Source organism: Acomys russatus, chromosome 12, assembly GCF_903995435.1.
Source record: "Acomys russatus chromosome 12, mAcoRus1.1, whole genome shotgun sequence".
NCBI classification, from domain to species: domain Eukaryota; kingdom Metazoa; phylum Chordata; class Mammalia; order Rodentia; family Muridae; genus Acomys; species Acomys russatus.
The window spans coordinates 14,595,868-14,612,632 of NC_067148.1; the positions used below are offsets into that span (position 1 = coordinate 14,595,868).

Consider the following 16,765-nt stretch of genomic DNA (forward strand, 5'->3'; position numbering starts at 1 on the left):
AAATAACAAATAAACAAAAAGTCAAGGTCTGTGTGTTCCCCTCTTTTTTCCATTCGTGCTCTTCCTCTCTCTACTTAGCCATATTGTAGACTCTGACTTCAGGCCTGGAGCCACCAGGCCCTGAGTTAAAAAGGCAGCCACACACTGCTGCCTTGTCTACAACAAGAACTTAGTCCTTGTTCTCCCTGCGCTGCTTGGTCTGTAACGCCCCAGTATCTTTCTTATTGTCAACTACAGTGAAGTGTGTTAGGTGGCTTGGGGTCGGGGAGGGGTTTAGCAATCCTGAGCAATCCTTAGTAATCCTGAGAGAGTGTACAGTCTTGGACGCTGAGGCTGAAAAGGGTGGGACGAGTAAAGGAAGTAAGAAAATACACAAATATTTGAGACCAGTGGTTCTCAGAGGGTAGTACTATCTTTAATTTGTCATCTCTGAAAAATGGTGAGGGTGCTTTGGGCTTCACAGTGACAACAAGAGGAAGGGTTAATAAATAGTGTTTACTGAGAAGAAAGCTGAAAGTGCCAGAGGCCCATGGCACAGCATCACATAAAAGTACAGAACCCGTCCCACAAGACATTTATGTCCTTACATGGAAAATTATATGATGAAAAATCTTGTATATTTTACATATAAACATATGCAAAAAAGTAATTTGTATAATATTAATTTTCAATGAACTTTGGAACATTTTCTCTTACGAAATAGATTGAGAACATTCTATATTTTTAAATTGTGTTTAATAATATCAAACATAATGGATTTGACTAACTTTTGTGCACATAAACATGGTACTTTGCTTATATTCACCGTTCCTCTTATCTGTGTTGCCCCTAACCCTCCATGGTTTCTTTCGCGTAAAACGTATGAAGAACTGTTTATAATTAGAAACCGTTACTAATGGAGCCCTAGCTTGAAGAAAGAGCTGCCAGTATCATGGCTGGCAGTGTCAGTGTCGGGTCCATTGACATCTGGAATTCCTTTGAACAAAATTAAGAACTAAATGCTAGATTAGTAAAAAATATGAAATGAAGGCCTTTCATTGAGCTTCATTAGTACGGATAGTTTGAGAAATGTATGTTTAACAAAATCAAGTATCAAAAGCCATTTCTCACCACACCATCTAACTAAGACTGTAACTGGCTTATCACTGTAACTACAGCTGGAAATGTCCCTTGAGCCAGATGAAGGAGAGCGCCTCCACTCCAGGCACTCAGCACTGCTAGGCAGTAAGAACTCCGAGTTTAGTTCTGTAGTTTCCACTGTCCCTGCTGTGACTGTAACTGTCTTAGCACACACCATCACCACCTTTGTTAAGGCCACCGCCCATTTTCCTTCACCGTGCAAACATGCTGTTAGCATCAGCGCACACACTAATTCTGGGAGTCACTCCCATTCTCCTCTTTCTGGCTTTGGTTTTTTAAACAAACCCACTACTTTTCACTTCAGTGAGAACTCTAGGCAGATTTTTCACTATCTTGCATCCTTTAACAGTGTCAGCCAAACATTTAGATACCAAATACTTTTATTATAAATTATTTGGATTTATTTTTCTTCATCCTAAGTATTAAGGCATTATATTCTTTTACATTGTAGAGATGTTGGGGGTAGTACAGATAGTGTTACAAGTTATTTGTTATTTTAAAAAGAGGTGCTAAGATTAAAAGGGCTGAGACCTGCTGCTTGCTATGAACAACCACTAGCCAGAGCGTACATTCGGTAATTAAGCCCCATGCAGAAGAGACTGTGCGTCTCACGGCCCCACCCTGAAAACCTGGTACTCTGTTAGCACCTGCAGAAGCTGAGGAAAGCCCTTAGTCAGAATCTTAAACAGTGATTCCAATACAAAAACCCCCACACCAGGTGGTCTACCTTGAGTGTTAACATTCAACAGCACTCATCATAAAGATGACTATCTGGTTTTGCTCATTTCTTTTAAATCTGATTTAATTTTTATTTGAAAAATAAAATTGGATTTCTACCTACAGAACAATGATATTTTGTTCATATCTTTTACATCGTAAAAAAAAATCATTCAAAAATGGATCAAAGATCTTAATTGAAAGCCTGAAACTCTGAAACCTAGAAGAAAACAGGTGATATCCTTCAAGATACAGGGCAGGTAAGAACTTTTTTAAAGGACACCAACAGTGCAGGAACTAACCCCAGTATCAACAGACGGGAGTGTATGAAAAGTTAAAAGTTCCTCTACAGCAAAGGACACATCAGCAGTTGTTGACAGACAGCCCACATGACAGGGGAATCTTCACCACCTGCACTTCAGACAAGGGGCTTGTACAGCCAGAACCTACAAAGAATTGCGGAAATTGAACACCATGGAAATAAAACTGTCAATCAACAAATGGGCAAAAAAGAAATACAAATGGTCAATAATTTTCTTTAAAAAGTGATGAATGCCTTTAGCCATCAGGGAGATGCAAATCAAAACTATTCTGAAGGCAGGCGGTGGTGGCACACATCTTTAGTCCCAGCACTCTGGAGGCAGAGGCAGGCAGATCTCTGTGAGTTCAAGGCCAACCTGATCTTGAGTTCCAGGATAGCCAGGGCTACACAGAGAAACCATGACCCGAAAAACACAAACAAACCAACAAACAAATGTACTCTGAGATGTCACCTCACCTTAACCAAAATGTTTGTCATCAACAAATCTGAAAACAAATGTTGGAGAGGATTTCAAGAGAAAGAAACCCTTATTTACTGTTAGTGGGAGTGGCTTAAATTAATTCAGCCATTATAGAAATAAGTATCTTTACAATTAAGTAATATGCATTGTCTGTAATAATTGCCTTAGAATATTCCTTTGTGCTCTTAGTATTAATTCTTTTCCAATTTTTCCTACAGATTGTTAACATCTGTTACGCCTACTGCAGGGTAGTGACATATGTATCTGCTATCATTAAAAAATGTTGCAGGAGAGATGGCTCAGAGGTTAAGAGCACTGTCTGTTCTTCCAAAGGTCCTAAGTTCAATTCCCAGCAGATGAGAGGACATCCCACTAGGACTCTAGGTGAGACAAATATAGGAGATGGGGAAATAGAAGGACCCAGAGGGTCCTAGAAACCTACAAGAAGAACATCGTAATGGGTAGATCAGGGCCCAGGGGTGTCTGCTCAAGCTATTGCACTAACCAAGGACAATACATGTAGTAAACATCAAACCCTTACTCTGATCTAGCCAATGGTCAGGACATTCTCCACAGTTAGGTGGAGAGCGGGGACTGACTCTGACATGAACTCTGGTGCCCCATATTTGACCACCTCCCCTTGGTGGGGAGGCCTGGTGGCACTCAGAGGAAGGATAAGCAGGCTACCAAGATGAGACTTGATAGCCTATGACCATATAGTGGGGGAGGAGGTCCCCCTCAGTCACAGACATAGGGGAGGGGAATAGGGTGAAAGCAGGAGGGAGGGAGGAATGGAAGGATACAAGTGATGGGATAACAATTGAGTTGTAATCAGATAAATTAATAAAATAAAAGAAAAAAAAGAAAAAAAAGTTGCAGGAAAATGGATGGACTCAGAATGCATAAAATTGAAGTCATATCATCTCAGAGAGGAAAACAATTGCATGTTTACTCTCATTTGGAGAATCCAGCCAATATATATGTATACAGGTAAACAAATGTACACACAGTTACAGAATAACATGAAGAAAAGAAGACAAAAGGCTAAATTTTAGGCGGTAAGGAAGATGGAATAGAGGTAATGGACATGAATCATGAAAGGATATAAAGCTAATTGTTTTTCTAGTTCAGCCTGTCATTTGTTGTTTGTTTGTGTTTTTTTGGTGGTGGGTAAGCACATAAAATATATTAAAAAATGAAAGTGCAAAATTTACTGTGCAGCTCTACAGCTGCCATTCCAAAATGCCTACTCTGACTGTTGGAAATTCAGTGAGTTGTATAGATCTGGGGTAGGATATTTTTGTTTGTTTGTTTGGTTTGGTTTTTTTTTGAGACAGGTTTCTCTGTATAGCCTTGGGTGTCCTGGACTTGTTCTGTAGACCAGGCTGGCCTTGAACTCACAGCAATCCACCTGCCTCTGACTTCTAAGTGCTGGGATTTCAAGTATGTGCCACTATGCCTGGTTGGATTTTTTTTTAACTTACAAGTCTTTTTAAATTATTACGTTTATTAAACAACAAAAAAAGCTGACATTATTATATGACCAGACATCATCATCTGGTGAATTCTAACGAGTCTTAAATAGCCCCAAGTTTACAGAACTTACAGGTGTCAGCTCAGCCTGCTCTTCTGTGAGGTCAGAGCGGTGCTTGGCCTGCTTACTGGGGCAGCTCAGAGAAATAGCATGCTGTAAAAACGGAGGGAGGAAAAAAATGATAGGTAATGGAAGTGAAAAGAATAGCTCTCCTAATCATGCAGGAGGAGAAATGGATCACTGAAATGAAATAAACAGTAATGAAACAAAATAGTAGTAAAAGCACATGCAATTATTTTATCATTCATTCTTTTACACAACAACCAGAAAATTAAGAATCGGATAATCCTAATCCTTAACAATTTAAGAACAGCTTTATTTCATATGTAGACAATACAACTGTCAGATAAACTATGCAGTGGTGTTGTGTCCAGAAGCATTTATGCTAATGAACCTATACTTGCCCCATCCATGCTCTAACTCTGTTTCCACTACGTTAATTACCCCTCAAAGGCAGTGCTAAGTCTCCATGGACCTCCGGCTTCTGGCTTTCCCCTTTCCCTCTTCTCTTACAAAGAAAATCTCATCTCGGGCAGCAAAGTGTATTCTGTACTGAACTCACATATTATTCCACCCATCCTTCCAAGTCTTAAACTAAACAGCCCTCCCTCAAGCTAAGTGTATTTCTGACTTATTCCTCCTTCAGAATGTCTGACATTCGAACAGGTCAACCCACTGGGGAAAGAAAGGGACAGCAAAATGTCGACTCTTCTGCCAACCTGCCTCTTGCTCTTGTTTGTCTGTACTGCCAAATTCCCTGAATGCAATCTTGGCACTTCTTCCATTTCCTAGACACTCATTAATTCTTTAGTTCTCTGTAACCTTCTCCCTCAAAGAGTTGTCTTTGAGTAGTAAAGCATTCTGTATTTATCTTCAAAGTCATCGATGACCTTGTGGGTGTGATGTTGTGTTTGTGTGTGCCTATGTAGGTCACAGTTGATGTTCAATGTCTTCTTCAACACTGCTCCGTTGTACTTGCCGAGCCAAGGTCTCTTACTAGACTTGGAGTGTGCTGATTTGGCCAGAATGGCTGCCTACCAAGTTCCTGGGATCCACCAACCACCGCCCCAGCAGTGGGGTGCAGGCCTGCACTGTGATGCCCAGTTTCTACATGGAGCTGTGGGTCTGAACTCGGGTTCTCGTGCCTTCACTCCTGAGTCCTCTCTCCGGTCTCCAATGATGACACTTTATTGTTTTCAATGCAGTGCTGTGCCTAGGCCCTGAGTATCTGTGGAGTACTGAAGACGCTTTTTACATGACGGATAACTACTGCTGCTTTGCCTTCATACTATATACTTTATCAAACTCTTCACTTTTCTATGTATTATCCATTAAACATGTTTTATAGCACCATTTCAATTACTAGATCAATAAGGTCTAACAATTCTATAAAGTCAATATAGGTCTCAGGAAGTAGAAATAGCAGTAGCTATGTCAAACAGAAAAGGGTCATGGCAAATGCAGCTACCTCTCAATAGCTTAGGGAAAACACACACACACGGAGTAATAAGGGTCCCGACACAACAGACGATGCACATCTGAGCACACAGAAGCTATCTGCAGTTGGTACCTTTGGCAAGGGAGAAATCATTTTCTCCACTGAGTCCCACAGGGTATACAACCACACCTCCAGGTGGGCACCGTGCCCAGTACTAGTTGGCTAACACAAAAAGAACTCAATGGTTTTTTTTTTTTTTTTTTGGTAGATTTTCTGATCCATTTTGGTTTGTTTGTGCATTTCTGCTTTATTACTAATAAAACTATTTTGATTTTTGTTTCCATGGGTTTTCTTCTTTTTTTTTTGTTATGGGTGTATCTCTTGGTTTTTGCTGTTATTTTGTTTGAGAGAGAGAGAGAGAGAGAGAGGTGGGTAAGGAGGATCTGGGAGGAATTGGGGGAGGGGATGAGATGAGGTTCACGCATTTCTGCAACCTCATCTTCAGAGTCTATGCTGTTCACAAGGGACCTTTCTGGGTCCTATTAAATGACAGCTGGTTGTGGAAAAGAAACCACACTGGTAAGAACAGAAGTGACCAAGGCTTGTGAAAACGTCCCACTGCACAGGAAGCAGTAATATCTGTGGTAATGAATATAAGTCTGAGGCCCTTTCTTACTCATTTACAAAGCTTATATTATATACGAGGAAGTCAGGGTCTTATCACCGTTTTTATAATGATCTTCTGGATCTGTATGCACTTACTAATCTGGGGCAATTTAAAAACAAACAGGAATACCTGCTGACTTTTCTGGACAATCATTTTCTCTTTTGGTGCTGGAGACTGAAAGCAAAGCCTTGCAAATGCTATACGCAATGAGCCATCGGGCTACATCTCTGGCCCTCTCTAGAGACGGTCTATAACCAATCTTTCAGTCTGTCCTGTTTGAAACAGGGTCTTACTCTGCAACCAGGCTGGAGAACTCACGGTGACCTTCCTGCACTAGACATCATTATAATTCTTTTTTTTCCTTTTTTCCAAGACTGGGTTCCTTTGCATAGCCTTGGCTGTCGTGGACTTGTTTTGTAGACCAGGCTGGCCTATAATTAATCTTAATTCAGTGTGTTCCCAAGAAAAAGATGTCAGGAAAAGGAAAACCCATGGTTATTTTTCCTGAAAAGAGGGCTCTAGCTTGCTATTAATTTTCTATCTAGCGACAAAATTCCCAAATGGGAGTATTTTGTCATTCATGGGTTTGTGATCAAGTCTACAATTGGAAGGGAGCTGCTAAACATTCTAAGGTGTCCAGGGTGCCATCTCCCAACCAAGTCCACCTAGCCTAAAGTGTCAGTTGTGTTTGAGTTGAGAAGTGTAAAGGACCAGATGAAGCTAACACTGAGAAACAATCCCACATCTGAACCTGCCCTTTTCCCTAACGGGCGGTGGAAATACTGGCTACCAGGCATCCGCCCTTCATGCCAGAGACTGGCAGAGTTGTCGTTGCAGAGTGTTAGTGGTCTGTGGGAAAACACATAAGCAGTCCTAAATAAAGGACAAGGAGGAGGCCGGGCGTGGTGGCACAGGCCTTTAATCCCAGCACTTGGGAGGCAGAGGCAGGCGGATCGCTATGAGTTCGAGGCCAGCTTGGTCTACAAAGCGAGTCCAGGGCAGCCAAGGCTACACAGAGAGACCCTGTCTCCAAAAAAAAAAAAAAGACAAGGAGGACAAAGAATTTTAAAAGGAAGGAAATTAATAGAACATTAATTCTGTTCAAGCTAAGCAAGACTGAATCAACTGTCATAATTTAGAATTGAAATAATGATATGCAGAGAAAATGGAGGGTTTTTGTTTATCTTTTGTTTTGTTTTAAAGCAAAAAGTTACTCCTCAAAAGGAAGTAAAAAATATACAGTTTTGCAGCAAACTTCAAGTACACGGTCACTATAATAAAAGCACAGAGTGTTCTGAGAGGCTGAGGGCTTACCTCAATGGGAGAGTGTGTAAGTGCCTGCCTAGCACATCTAAGGCCCTGGGTTGGATTTTTAAGACCACAAAAAAGGAAATAAACAACAATAACTATAAATGTTAGGCAGGGAGAACCAAGGAACAAGAGCAGAGAAGTGGAGAGAGGTGTCTGCAAGCTATAGTTCCATCTTCCAACATCAGTATATGATTGACAACATCAGTATATGATTGACACAGCAGGGGAAAAAGAGAGAGCGTGTGTGTGACCTACATGTGGGGTTGTGGGGCTAAATGCTATTGGAGATAAATGTTATAAGAACTAGCTCAAAGATTACAAAGTGTATGGAGCTGGAGAGATGGAGTTACGAGCACCGTCTGCATGTCCAGAGGTCCTGAGTTCAATTCCCAGCAATCACATAGTGGCTCATAATCATCTACAATAAGATCTGATGCACCTTTCTGATATGCAGGTATACATGCAGATAGAGTACTCATACACATAAAAATAAATAAAATATTTTTAAAAGATTACAGAGTACGTATTTCTAGGGGCAGAATATGACATGTGTATGGTAGAAATATTTAGTTAGCCTAAAATAACTATTTAATCATATGCATTAAAAAACTAATTTTAATTTTATAAATTGTATTTGATTTTAAGACTATTTGATATGTGGGTTTTGGAGCTAATGAGCTCATCACATTTTATTCCATTTGAATCAGAACACAGTATATAGGAGCCTAGCATAACTCCTCTGAGAGGCTTCACCCAGAAGCTGATGGAAACAGATGCAGAGACCCACAGCCAAACATTAGACAGAGCTCGGGGAGTCCTATGGGAGAGTTGGGGGAATGACTGAGGGAGCTGCAGGGGTCAAGGACTGCACAAGAAGACCTACAGAGTCAAACCTGGGTCCAAGGGGGCTCACAGAGACTGAAGCACCAACCAAAGCGCATGCATGGGCTGGACCGAGGCCCCCTACACATATGTAGCAGATGAACAGCTTTGTCATCAAGTGGATCCCCCAACAGTTAGAGTGGGGGCCTTCTCTGACTCTGATGCCTCCCTTTCCCCTAACTAGGCTGCCTTGTCTGGCAGTGGGAGATGATGCACCTAGTTCTGCAGTAACTTAATGTGCTAGGGGAAGTTGGTACCCATGGGAGACCTCCCCTTTCTCTAAGGAGAAGAGAGGGGAGAATGGGGAGGAGGGGTTTGTGAGGAGAGGACTAGGAGGAGGTGGGCTGCAGTCAGGATGAACAGTGAATAAATAAAATTTTTTTTAAAAGGGCTGTTGAAACAAGTTTTTAAACCATTTTTTAATATCACTCTGGACAAGGTAAGAGGAAGCCAGATTAAACTTTGGACCATTCCTGATTTACCTACCAAGCCTCATATTGAAAATATTATATTAAACACTCCACCATCAAATATTGATATCGTTGCCCATGGGCATCACCAGATATTGACTGATGTGTCTCCCAAGAGATGGGGCTGTTGTTCACTTTATATTCTCTTACATTGTTTGAACTTTAGTGAGTGGTATTTTATAGACAGAGAGACAAGATGGACAGGACGGGTAGTCAACAGCCACAGCTACACAGAGTAATTAGTTCACATCTGTTCTCATGCGCTTTGACGTAACTCAAAATAATAGGCCAGAAAGGAAGTCACAGCAAACCAGACAAGAGGGAGAAGAACACATCCCTAATAAACAGTGCTTACCTAAGTCTCAGAGGGTAAATTTGACAGGCATGAAATGAAATGCTGAGGAGCTAAACAGGGCTCTTAGGTCACAGAGCAGACAATGGGTTTCTTCATAAAGTAGAAACTGGTTTTCAAACTCTTTGTAGACTATAGAACGTAGACAAGGTCCCTTTAGTAGACCAGGGCTTATTCTTTAGGCTCCTACGATTCCTTACAAGTCCCTGCGCCCACCACAATAGCTCGTTGTCTCTACCCCCAGTGGTGGCTAAGGCTTCTCTTGTGCTCCACAGACCTGCATAAGGCTAAGCATGAGTTCCTGATTGATCTAAGTTGATCTAAAGAACTCAACCAGTTGGCAGGGGAGAGTCTAATAATGCCACATAGTATACATTTCTCTGTGATTCTTTCAACAATGTTTTACAATGTTTCACACTAGTGCCAACAATGCATACATTCCTTCACTTTGTACTAGAGTATGTAAACACAAGCTCATTGGAAAGGCTGACTCTGTTCTGCTTCACTCATTTTCTTTCTTGTTCCTACCGAACAACAAAATTGCTATCTTCTTCTTCTTCTTTTTTTAAAAAAGATTTATTTATTTATTATTATGTATACAGTGCTCTGCCTGCATGTACACCTGCAGGCCAGAGGAGGGCATCAGATCACATTATAGATGGCTGTGAGCCACCATGTGGCTGCTGGGAATTGAACTCATGACCTTTGGAAGAACAGTCAGTTCTCTGAACTGCTGAGCCATCTCTCCAGCCCCCAAAATTGCTATCTTCTTGATGCAAAGAAATCAAGAGAAACTTCTTTCTTCTGCTAAGTCTGTTATCATTAGTCCATCCCTTACCCTTACTCTGAAACACTCAGGAAAATGCCCTCTTACATCACCCGAATCATTTTTGAGTCTCTGAATCACCCTGTGAGGAAGAGAGGAAAGGCAGACCAAAGAGTAGGAACTGAAGTTTTCTTATGAGAAAACGATGTCTGCCTGCAGAGACTGAATAACTCACCTGTGTCCCGTGGTACCAAATGACAAGGACACATGTTCTGGAAGTCCAGCTTCTCCTCCTACTACACCACACTAAGCCTGTGATGACAGGACGGAGCAAACTCCAAACAGAATCTTAGAAGACAGCAATGAGGAGTTACACTGCCTTATGGTCTCACCTCAATTACATTATAAACAATCCTCAGCTTACTAACTAGGCTTGAAATCATAATTCATTTTTTTTAATCACATGAAATTATTGGCATTAATTCAAGGGACTCTAACAAATCAAAGACAAAAAGAAAAATCAAAACTTTTTCTAGGCCCTCTGTGTGGCACACTCTTTCTGTGGTCTCATTTAGCTGAGAAGTACTTTTGGTAAAATTTAAATGTTAAAAAAGTGAAGTCAATTAAAGCTACAATTAAAACAAAACACAGCCATTTCTCTGTATTTTAAGGCTAAAATAATAGAGGAAAACTTCTTCAATTTACCTCAGTAATTGGCTGCCCCTGATGTGTTGTCAAATCCAGTTCTTGAGGGCGAGTCACTGTGTCAATATCCAAAGAATCCATGCTGGAGGCTGCAGAAGCGATGCTTGAGCGGGAGGAGTTACTCACAGAGCGCACCTGAGCATCACTCACGGTGCCTGCTGAGGCAGTCCTTCTGTGCTGACTCGGCACTAGGGGCTTACAGTCTTCTGCCACAGCCTGCTGAGCGGCCTCATCCATGCTCAAGGAAGCCTGTTCTAACTGTGCGGTGATATCATCCAGAGAGTAATTGGCATGGGAAGGGTTAGCTGATAGTCCTCTCATGGTGCCATGTTTCGATGTATGACGGCTAGAAGGTGGCTTCTGAGAAACTTTTGGTTCTGTGACATGACGCTTACTATTTCCTGAGCCAATGCTGCTGAGCTCCTGCTCTATAGAGCAGAGGTCGGCCATCAGGGCATCCAGATCCACAGCCTCTCCCTGATTCAGAGCTTCTACAGAGAAGACACAAGTTTCCAGAACATAATAAAAAATCTATACATTCTATTATGAATTATCCACAGGCAGTGGGAAAAAAGCAAAAGAATACACTTCATTGGGCCTAAAATCAATCAAAGAAAGTACTTAATAGGTTCTGTTTTAAATTCTAAGAGAATTTTTAGAAGCAAAATAGCTTATTCTTTAAGATCTCTGAAGAAAATAAGGTTGTAGGTTCAAAAACAAAATACTGAAAACTCTTGCACTATCCATGGTTTTATCCAAATTTCCATGTAACTTTGCACTACTGTGCTGGCTTGACACAAGTGAGAATTATCTGAAAGGAGGGAACCACAACTGAGAAAATGCCTCCACAAGATCTGGCTGTCAGGCGTTTTCTTAATTAGTGATTGATGGGGAATAAAACAGCCCATTGTGGGTAGAGCTATCCCTGGGCTGGTGGTCCTGGGTTCTATAAGAAAGCAGGCTGAGCAAGCCATGAGGAGCAAGCCAGTAAGCAGCACCCCTCCATGGCCTCTGCATCAGCTCCCACCCCCAGGTTCCTGTCCTGACTTCCTTTAGGGATGGACTATGATATGGAAGTGTAAGCCAAATAAACCCTTTCCTCCCAAGTTGCTTTTAGTCATGGTGTTTTATCACACCAATAGAAACCCTAAGCAAGCTAGTATATAATCAATGTCCAGGTAGATATAGTATTACCAAAATAGAGAAGGGCATAGAGAGAAAAGCCTAAAAAAGTTTAAAACATTTATTCCAAACACTAAAAAGTGACTAGGTACATTAAATAAAGGTCAAACAGGCTGACTTTAAAATCATGCAGAAAAATTTTCTTTGGACTTTAATCCAGTCAGAAAACAAAGCAATCAGATTGCTGTGGGCTTTTTCCTTAGCATGAATAGTATTAAGTATTAAACACAGGACAAGAAAACCATGTTACATTCCAGGTGCCTTTTTTCCTGTGATTACTTTGAATTACATCAAGAAAAACAGAGCTCAGCATGGCTCAGTGGCTAAGAGTTTGCACTGCTCTTCCAGAGGACCCGAGTTTGACTCCTAGCATCCACAGTAGACGGTTCACAACTACCTGCAACTCCAGCTTCAAGATTACCCGACACCCAGGCGTGGTGGCGCACGCCTTCCGATCCCAGCACTCAGGAGGCAGAGGCAGGTGGATCGCTGTGAGTCTGAAGCGAGCCTGGGCTACAAAGAGAGTCCAGGACGGCCAAGGCTACACAGAGAAACTCTGTCTCCAAAAAAAACCATTTAAAAAAATGATACTTCTGGCTTCTGCAGGGACCTACACTCCTGTGTATACGTACACACACACATACATAAGCAAGCGCGCGCGCACACACACACACACAACTTTTTTAAAAAAGAAACCAGAACTCAGTCAAGCTACATATATAATAATTTTTATACTGTCGTACATTTAGAACTGCATTTCTATTATTCCTGTAATGCAGAAGTTAGTATACTATTTTAGACTTTAATCAAATCTTACCATTCAAGTTGTATATGGAGAAACGATAAGAAAAGTTGGCCATATTTGTTTCCTGGCGAAGAGGAGATCTTTTCACTGGTTCTTTGGGCTTGTCAGAATCCAAACTCTTAAAAGAAATAAAGAAAGAAACAAGTTATATTAATGTGGGTTTCCATTATGCAAAAAGATGAGTGAACTGCCATATTGTCTTAGAGTTTCTATTGCTGTGATGATACACCATGACCAAAAAGCAAGTCAGAGAAGAAAGGGTCAATCTGTCATTAAAAGGAAGTCAGAGCAGAACTCAAACAGCAGGAACCTGGAGGCAGGAGCTGCTAAAGAGGCCATGATGGTGCTGCTCACTGGCTTGGTCCGCCTGCGTTCTTATGAAACCCAGGACCACCAGCCCAGGGATGGCTCCACCCACAATAGGCTGGGCCTTCTTCAATCAATCGCAGGCTTGTCTACAGTCCATCTTATGGAGGCTTTTCTTGAGGTTTCCTCCTCTCAGATGATGTGTCAAGTTGACATAAAACTATCCAGCACACACATTAACAAAACTAAAGGTTCTTCTAATTATTTGGTTTTCATTTGTTATCTCCATTTTTAAGTACATACTTACTTTTAAGACACTTGAGACTCAAAACTGTCACAGTTCAGGGTAAATACCATTTTCTTTTACATTAAAAACTTATCTTTAATTTATATATTTACTTTGCAGCCTGATCATAGGCCCCTTCCTCCTCTCCTCCTGGCCCCTTGCTTTCACCCTCTTCCTCACAGCCCCCTTCCCCTGCTTCTCAGAAAAGGGTAGCCCCTGCCCTCCACCAACCCACTCCGCACAGCAAATCCCGCCAGGACTAAGCTCATCCTCATCTACTGAGCTGGCAATGCAGTCAGGGTGAAGTGATAAGAGTGAATATCTTTTCAAATTACAACATTTGGTCAATGACTTCATTCTACAGAACTTCATCATGAGATCATTTAAGTATATGAATACGGACATGGTAAAGAGCCACAGAGAGGAGCTGGCGTGGTGGTGCACGTCTTTAATCCCAGCAGAGGAAGAACCTCGTACAGGTTTGCCGTCTCTTTCCTCAAAGGGTTGTGTTTTTAATCTAGCATGGCTTCATTTGTGTCTAAAGACAAAGGACAACCTTGAACGTCATTTCTACCCTTACTTTTGTGGTGCTGGGGACTGAACCCAAGGCCTTATGCATAGCAGACACTCAAATATACCCCACTATGTCACACTCCCAGCCTTTCCCACCTTCTTACAATGACACCCTTTTCACCTGTAGTTTTTCCACAGTAAGGAAAAAAGGGATATAAATAGAACAATTACAATGAAGGAGGAAAATTAATCTAACTATTTAAAGGTAGAATAGTCTTTTACAACTGGTTTCTGTATGGATGTTGTGTTAAATAAGTTCAAGTTTTAAAAATGAATTTTGGTGCTTAGCATGGTAGCACATGTGTTTCATCCCAGCACTCAGGAAGCAGAGACAGGCAGATCTCTGTGAGTTTAAGGCCAGCCTGGTCTACAAGTGAGTTCAAGACAGCCAGGGATATTACACAGAGAAACCCTGTTTCAAAAACAAAAACAGAACTTCAGGAATTCTATTTATAGAATGATAAAGTTACATTAGAATGCTATCTTTATTATTTACGTATCTTGAGAATTTGATAATTCATACAAATAGCGATCATCTTATTTTTATAGATAGACTTTAGCCCAAGCTGGGCTAAAACTCACTGTATATAGCAGAAAATGTCCATAACTGAAGATGAACCCCATAAGGTGCTGGGAATGGGACCTGGCTTTTGTTGCTAGGGAGGCATATTAACAATTAAACTACACTCCCAGTCTCCATTTGTTTCTAAAGATTTATTTTTATGGGTATGAGTATCTTTCTGAATGTATGTAGCATAGCATGTGTGTGTGTAGTAGTGCCTGACATAATACGCATTGGTTTTAATGTTTCTCTTTAATGACAGATTTCTATGGTAAAAGGTTAGGCAACTTAAAGTACATGTGAGAACACAGTATCAAGTGAGTTCCTGCTTCACCTAGGGCAGCTTGACCCATTGCTACCTACTCCCTCAAGTACACAACCACTTGTCACAGACACTACAACATACTAGCTGGCCCTTGGATAATTTTCTTTATATACTGTCATTTCTATTTCTTCTGTCTGTTTCTTTTCTTCCCAGCTGTATTACTTTTTTGCTGCTGTGAGAAAAACATGACAGAGGCAATAAGGGGCCATCAAGGCAGAGAAGCATGGCAGCAAGTGGGTCCGCAGACCGGGAAGCTGAGAGAGCACATGGTTCCACCAGAAGAGGTGTGAGCTTTTAAACTCAAATGTGCCCCATGCCACAGTTCCTCCAGCAAGGCTGCACTCCACCCCAATAACCTCTACAGCAGACCTACACCTGATTATATAGAGAACACTTATATAAACCATCACACTGCCATAAAACCTGATACTCAGCCATCATCTTTATGACAAAATGACTTTCTGTTATAAATAAATAAATAAATAAATAAGAATTAAGAGCTAAGGAAATGGCTCTGTTGAGTGCTTATAGCACTAGAGCTTATACACATGGGGACCCGAATTTAGACTCACACGTATGCCTGGGGAGTGCCTGTCATCTCGGCAATGGGGAGGCAGAGACATGAAGACCCTGGGGCTTGCTGGTCAGCCAGCCTAGATGACTGGTAGGCCTCAGGTTCAACAAGAGACTGTCTCAAAAGTAAGGGGGAGGGCCAGAGAGGTACCTTAGAAGGCTCTTGCTGCCCCTGGGACCCACATGGTAGAGAGAGAGAACTGACTCCACAAGTTCTCCTCTGACCTCCACACATGCATGACAGCCACCCCCCACACAATATAATAACAGAGGCAGACACCAGAAATGATGGCTAATTGTGACTGTCAATTGGCTATCTCTGGAATCATATGAAACCCAAGCACCTGAGCTGGGCGTGTCCATACCTTCTGGCAGCAGCTCACTTAAAGGGATATGAAAGAAGGAAGCTTTTATTTTTTGCCTGCTTGCCCACCCTCTCACTGGCAGGTTCAAATACCCTGTGGCTAGGTTGTTCCTTTGCTGATATTAGAACCGACTTCTTTAGGACCCAGCAGAGACTAAACACCAGCAGCTCTCTAGGACTCCAGCGCCACAATGGGACTGCTGAGACACACCCTCACAGACTGAACAATTACTGAATTCTTAGCCTTCCCAGCAGGAGGCAGCCGTTGCTGGCAGGGCCACAGTCTGTAAACACTCTAATAACCGCCCTCCTTTAATTTATCTGTGTTCACTCTACCAGTTCTGTTCTTTGAGAGAATGCTGACTAATCCACCAGATGTCAACCTCTGGACTCTATATACATGTATGCATTCCCCCCACATGCCGGCCCCTGCCATCTGCAGAATATAAAAATCAAATAAAAATGGTTTGGTACCTACAGACATTAAAAAAGTTTGACAAAAAGAATGTTTCCTTTTGTGACTATAGTGGTTAAAATGAGAATGGCTCCTACAGGTTCTCACATAAAAAGATTAGGAGATATAGCCTTGTGGGAGGAGGTGTGTCAGTGGGCTGTGGGCTCTGAGGTTTCATAAGCCCAGCTATGCCTAGTCTCACTAGCCCCTCCCTCCCTCCTCCCTCTCCCCCCTCTCTCTCTGCTTCCTGCCTGTGGATCAGCTACTGCTCCAGCTTTGTGCCTGCCTCCTGCCATGCTCCCTACAATGATAGTTGTGAACTTACCCTCTGAAACAGTAAGCAAGACCCAAATTAAATGCTTTCTTTTATGAGTTGACTTGGTCATGGTTTGTTCACGGCAATAGAACAGTTAACTAAGACAGAGATTGTTAAAGAATAGTTTTGTTTTGTTTTTTTAAACTTTAGAATAACCAGAAAAAAAGAGGCTAGGGAGATGGCTCGGCTAGTAAA

General features: G+C 41.7%; 1 protein-coding gene across 2 annotated transcripts in view; it reads right to left on the bottom strand.

Annotated features, from left to right (window-relative positions):
* The window catches only part of Raph1 (Ras association (RalGDS/AF-6) and pleckstrin homology domains 1), a 69,107-nt gene that overhangs the window by 26,430 nt on the left and 25,912 nt on the right, over nucleotides 1-16,765 (bottom strand). Inside the window, exons 3-5 of one of the 2 annotated variants that reach the window (XM_051153918.1) lie at nucleotides 12,824-12,929; nucleotides 10,825-11,315; nucleotides 4,246-4,326 (exon numbers count right to left, since the gene is read on the bottom strand). In XM_051153918.1, coding sequence (XP_051009875.1) covers nucleotides 4,246-4,326; nucleotides 10,825-11,315; nucleotides 12,824-12,929 — 678 coding nt within the window. The remainder of the gene's footprint in view (nucleotides 1-4,245; nucleotides 4,327-10,824; nucleotides 11,316-12,823; nucleotides 12,930-16,765) is intronic. The other variant, XM_051153917.1, reaches the window with a different exon arrangement.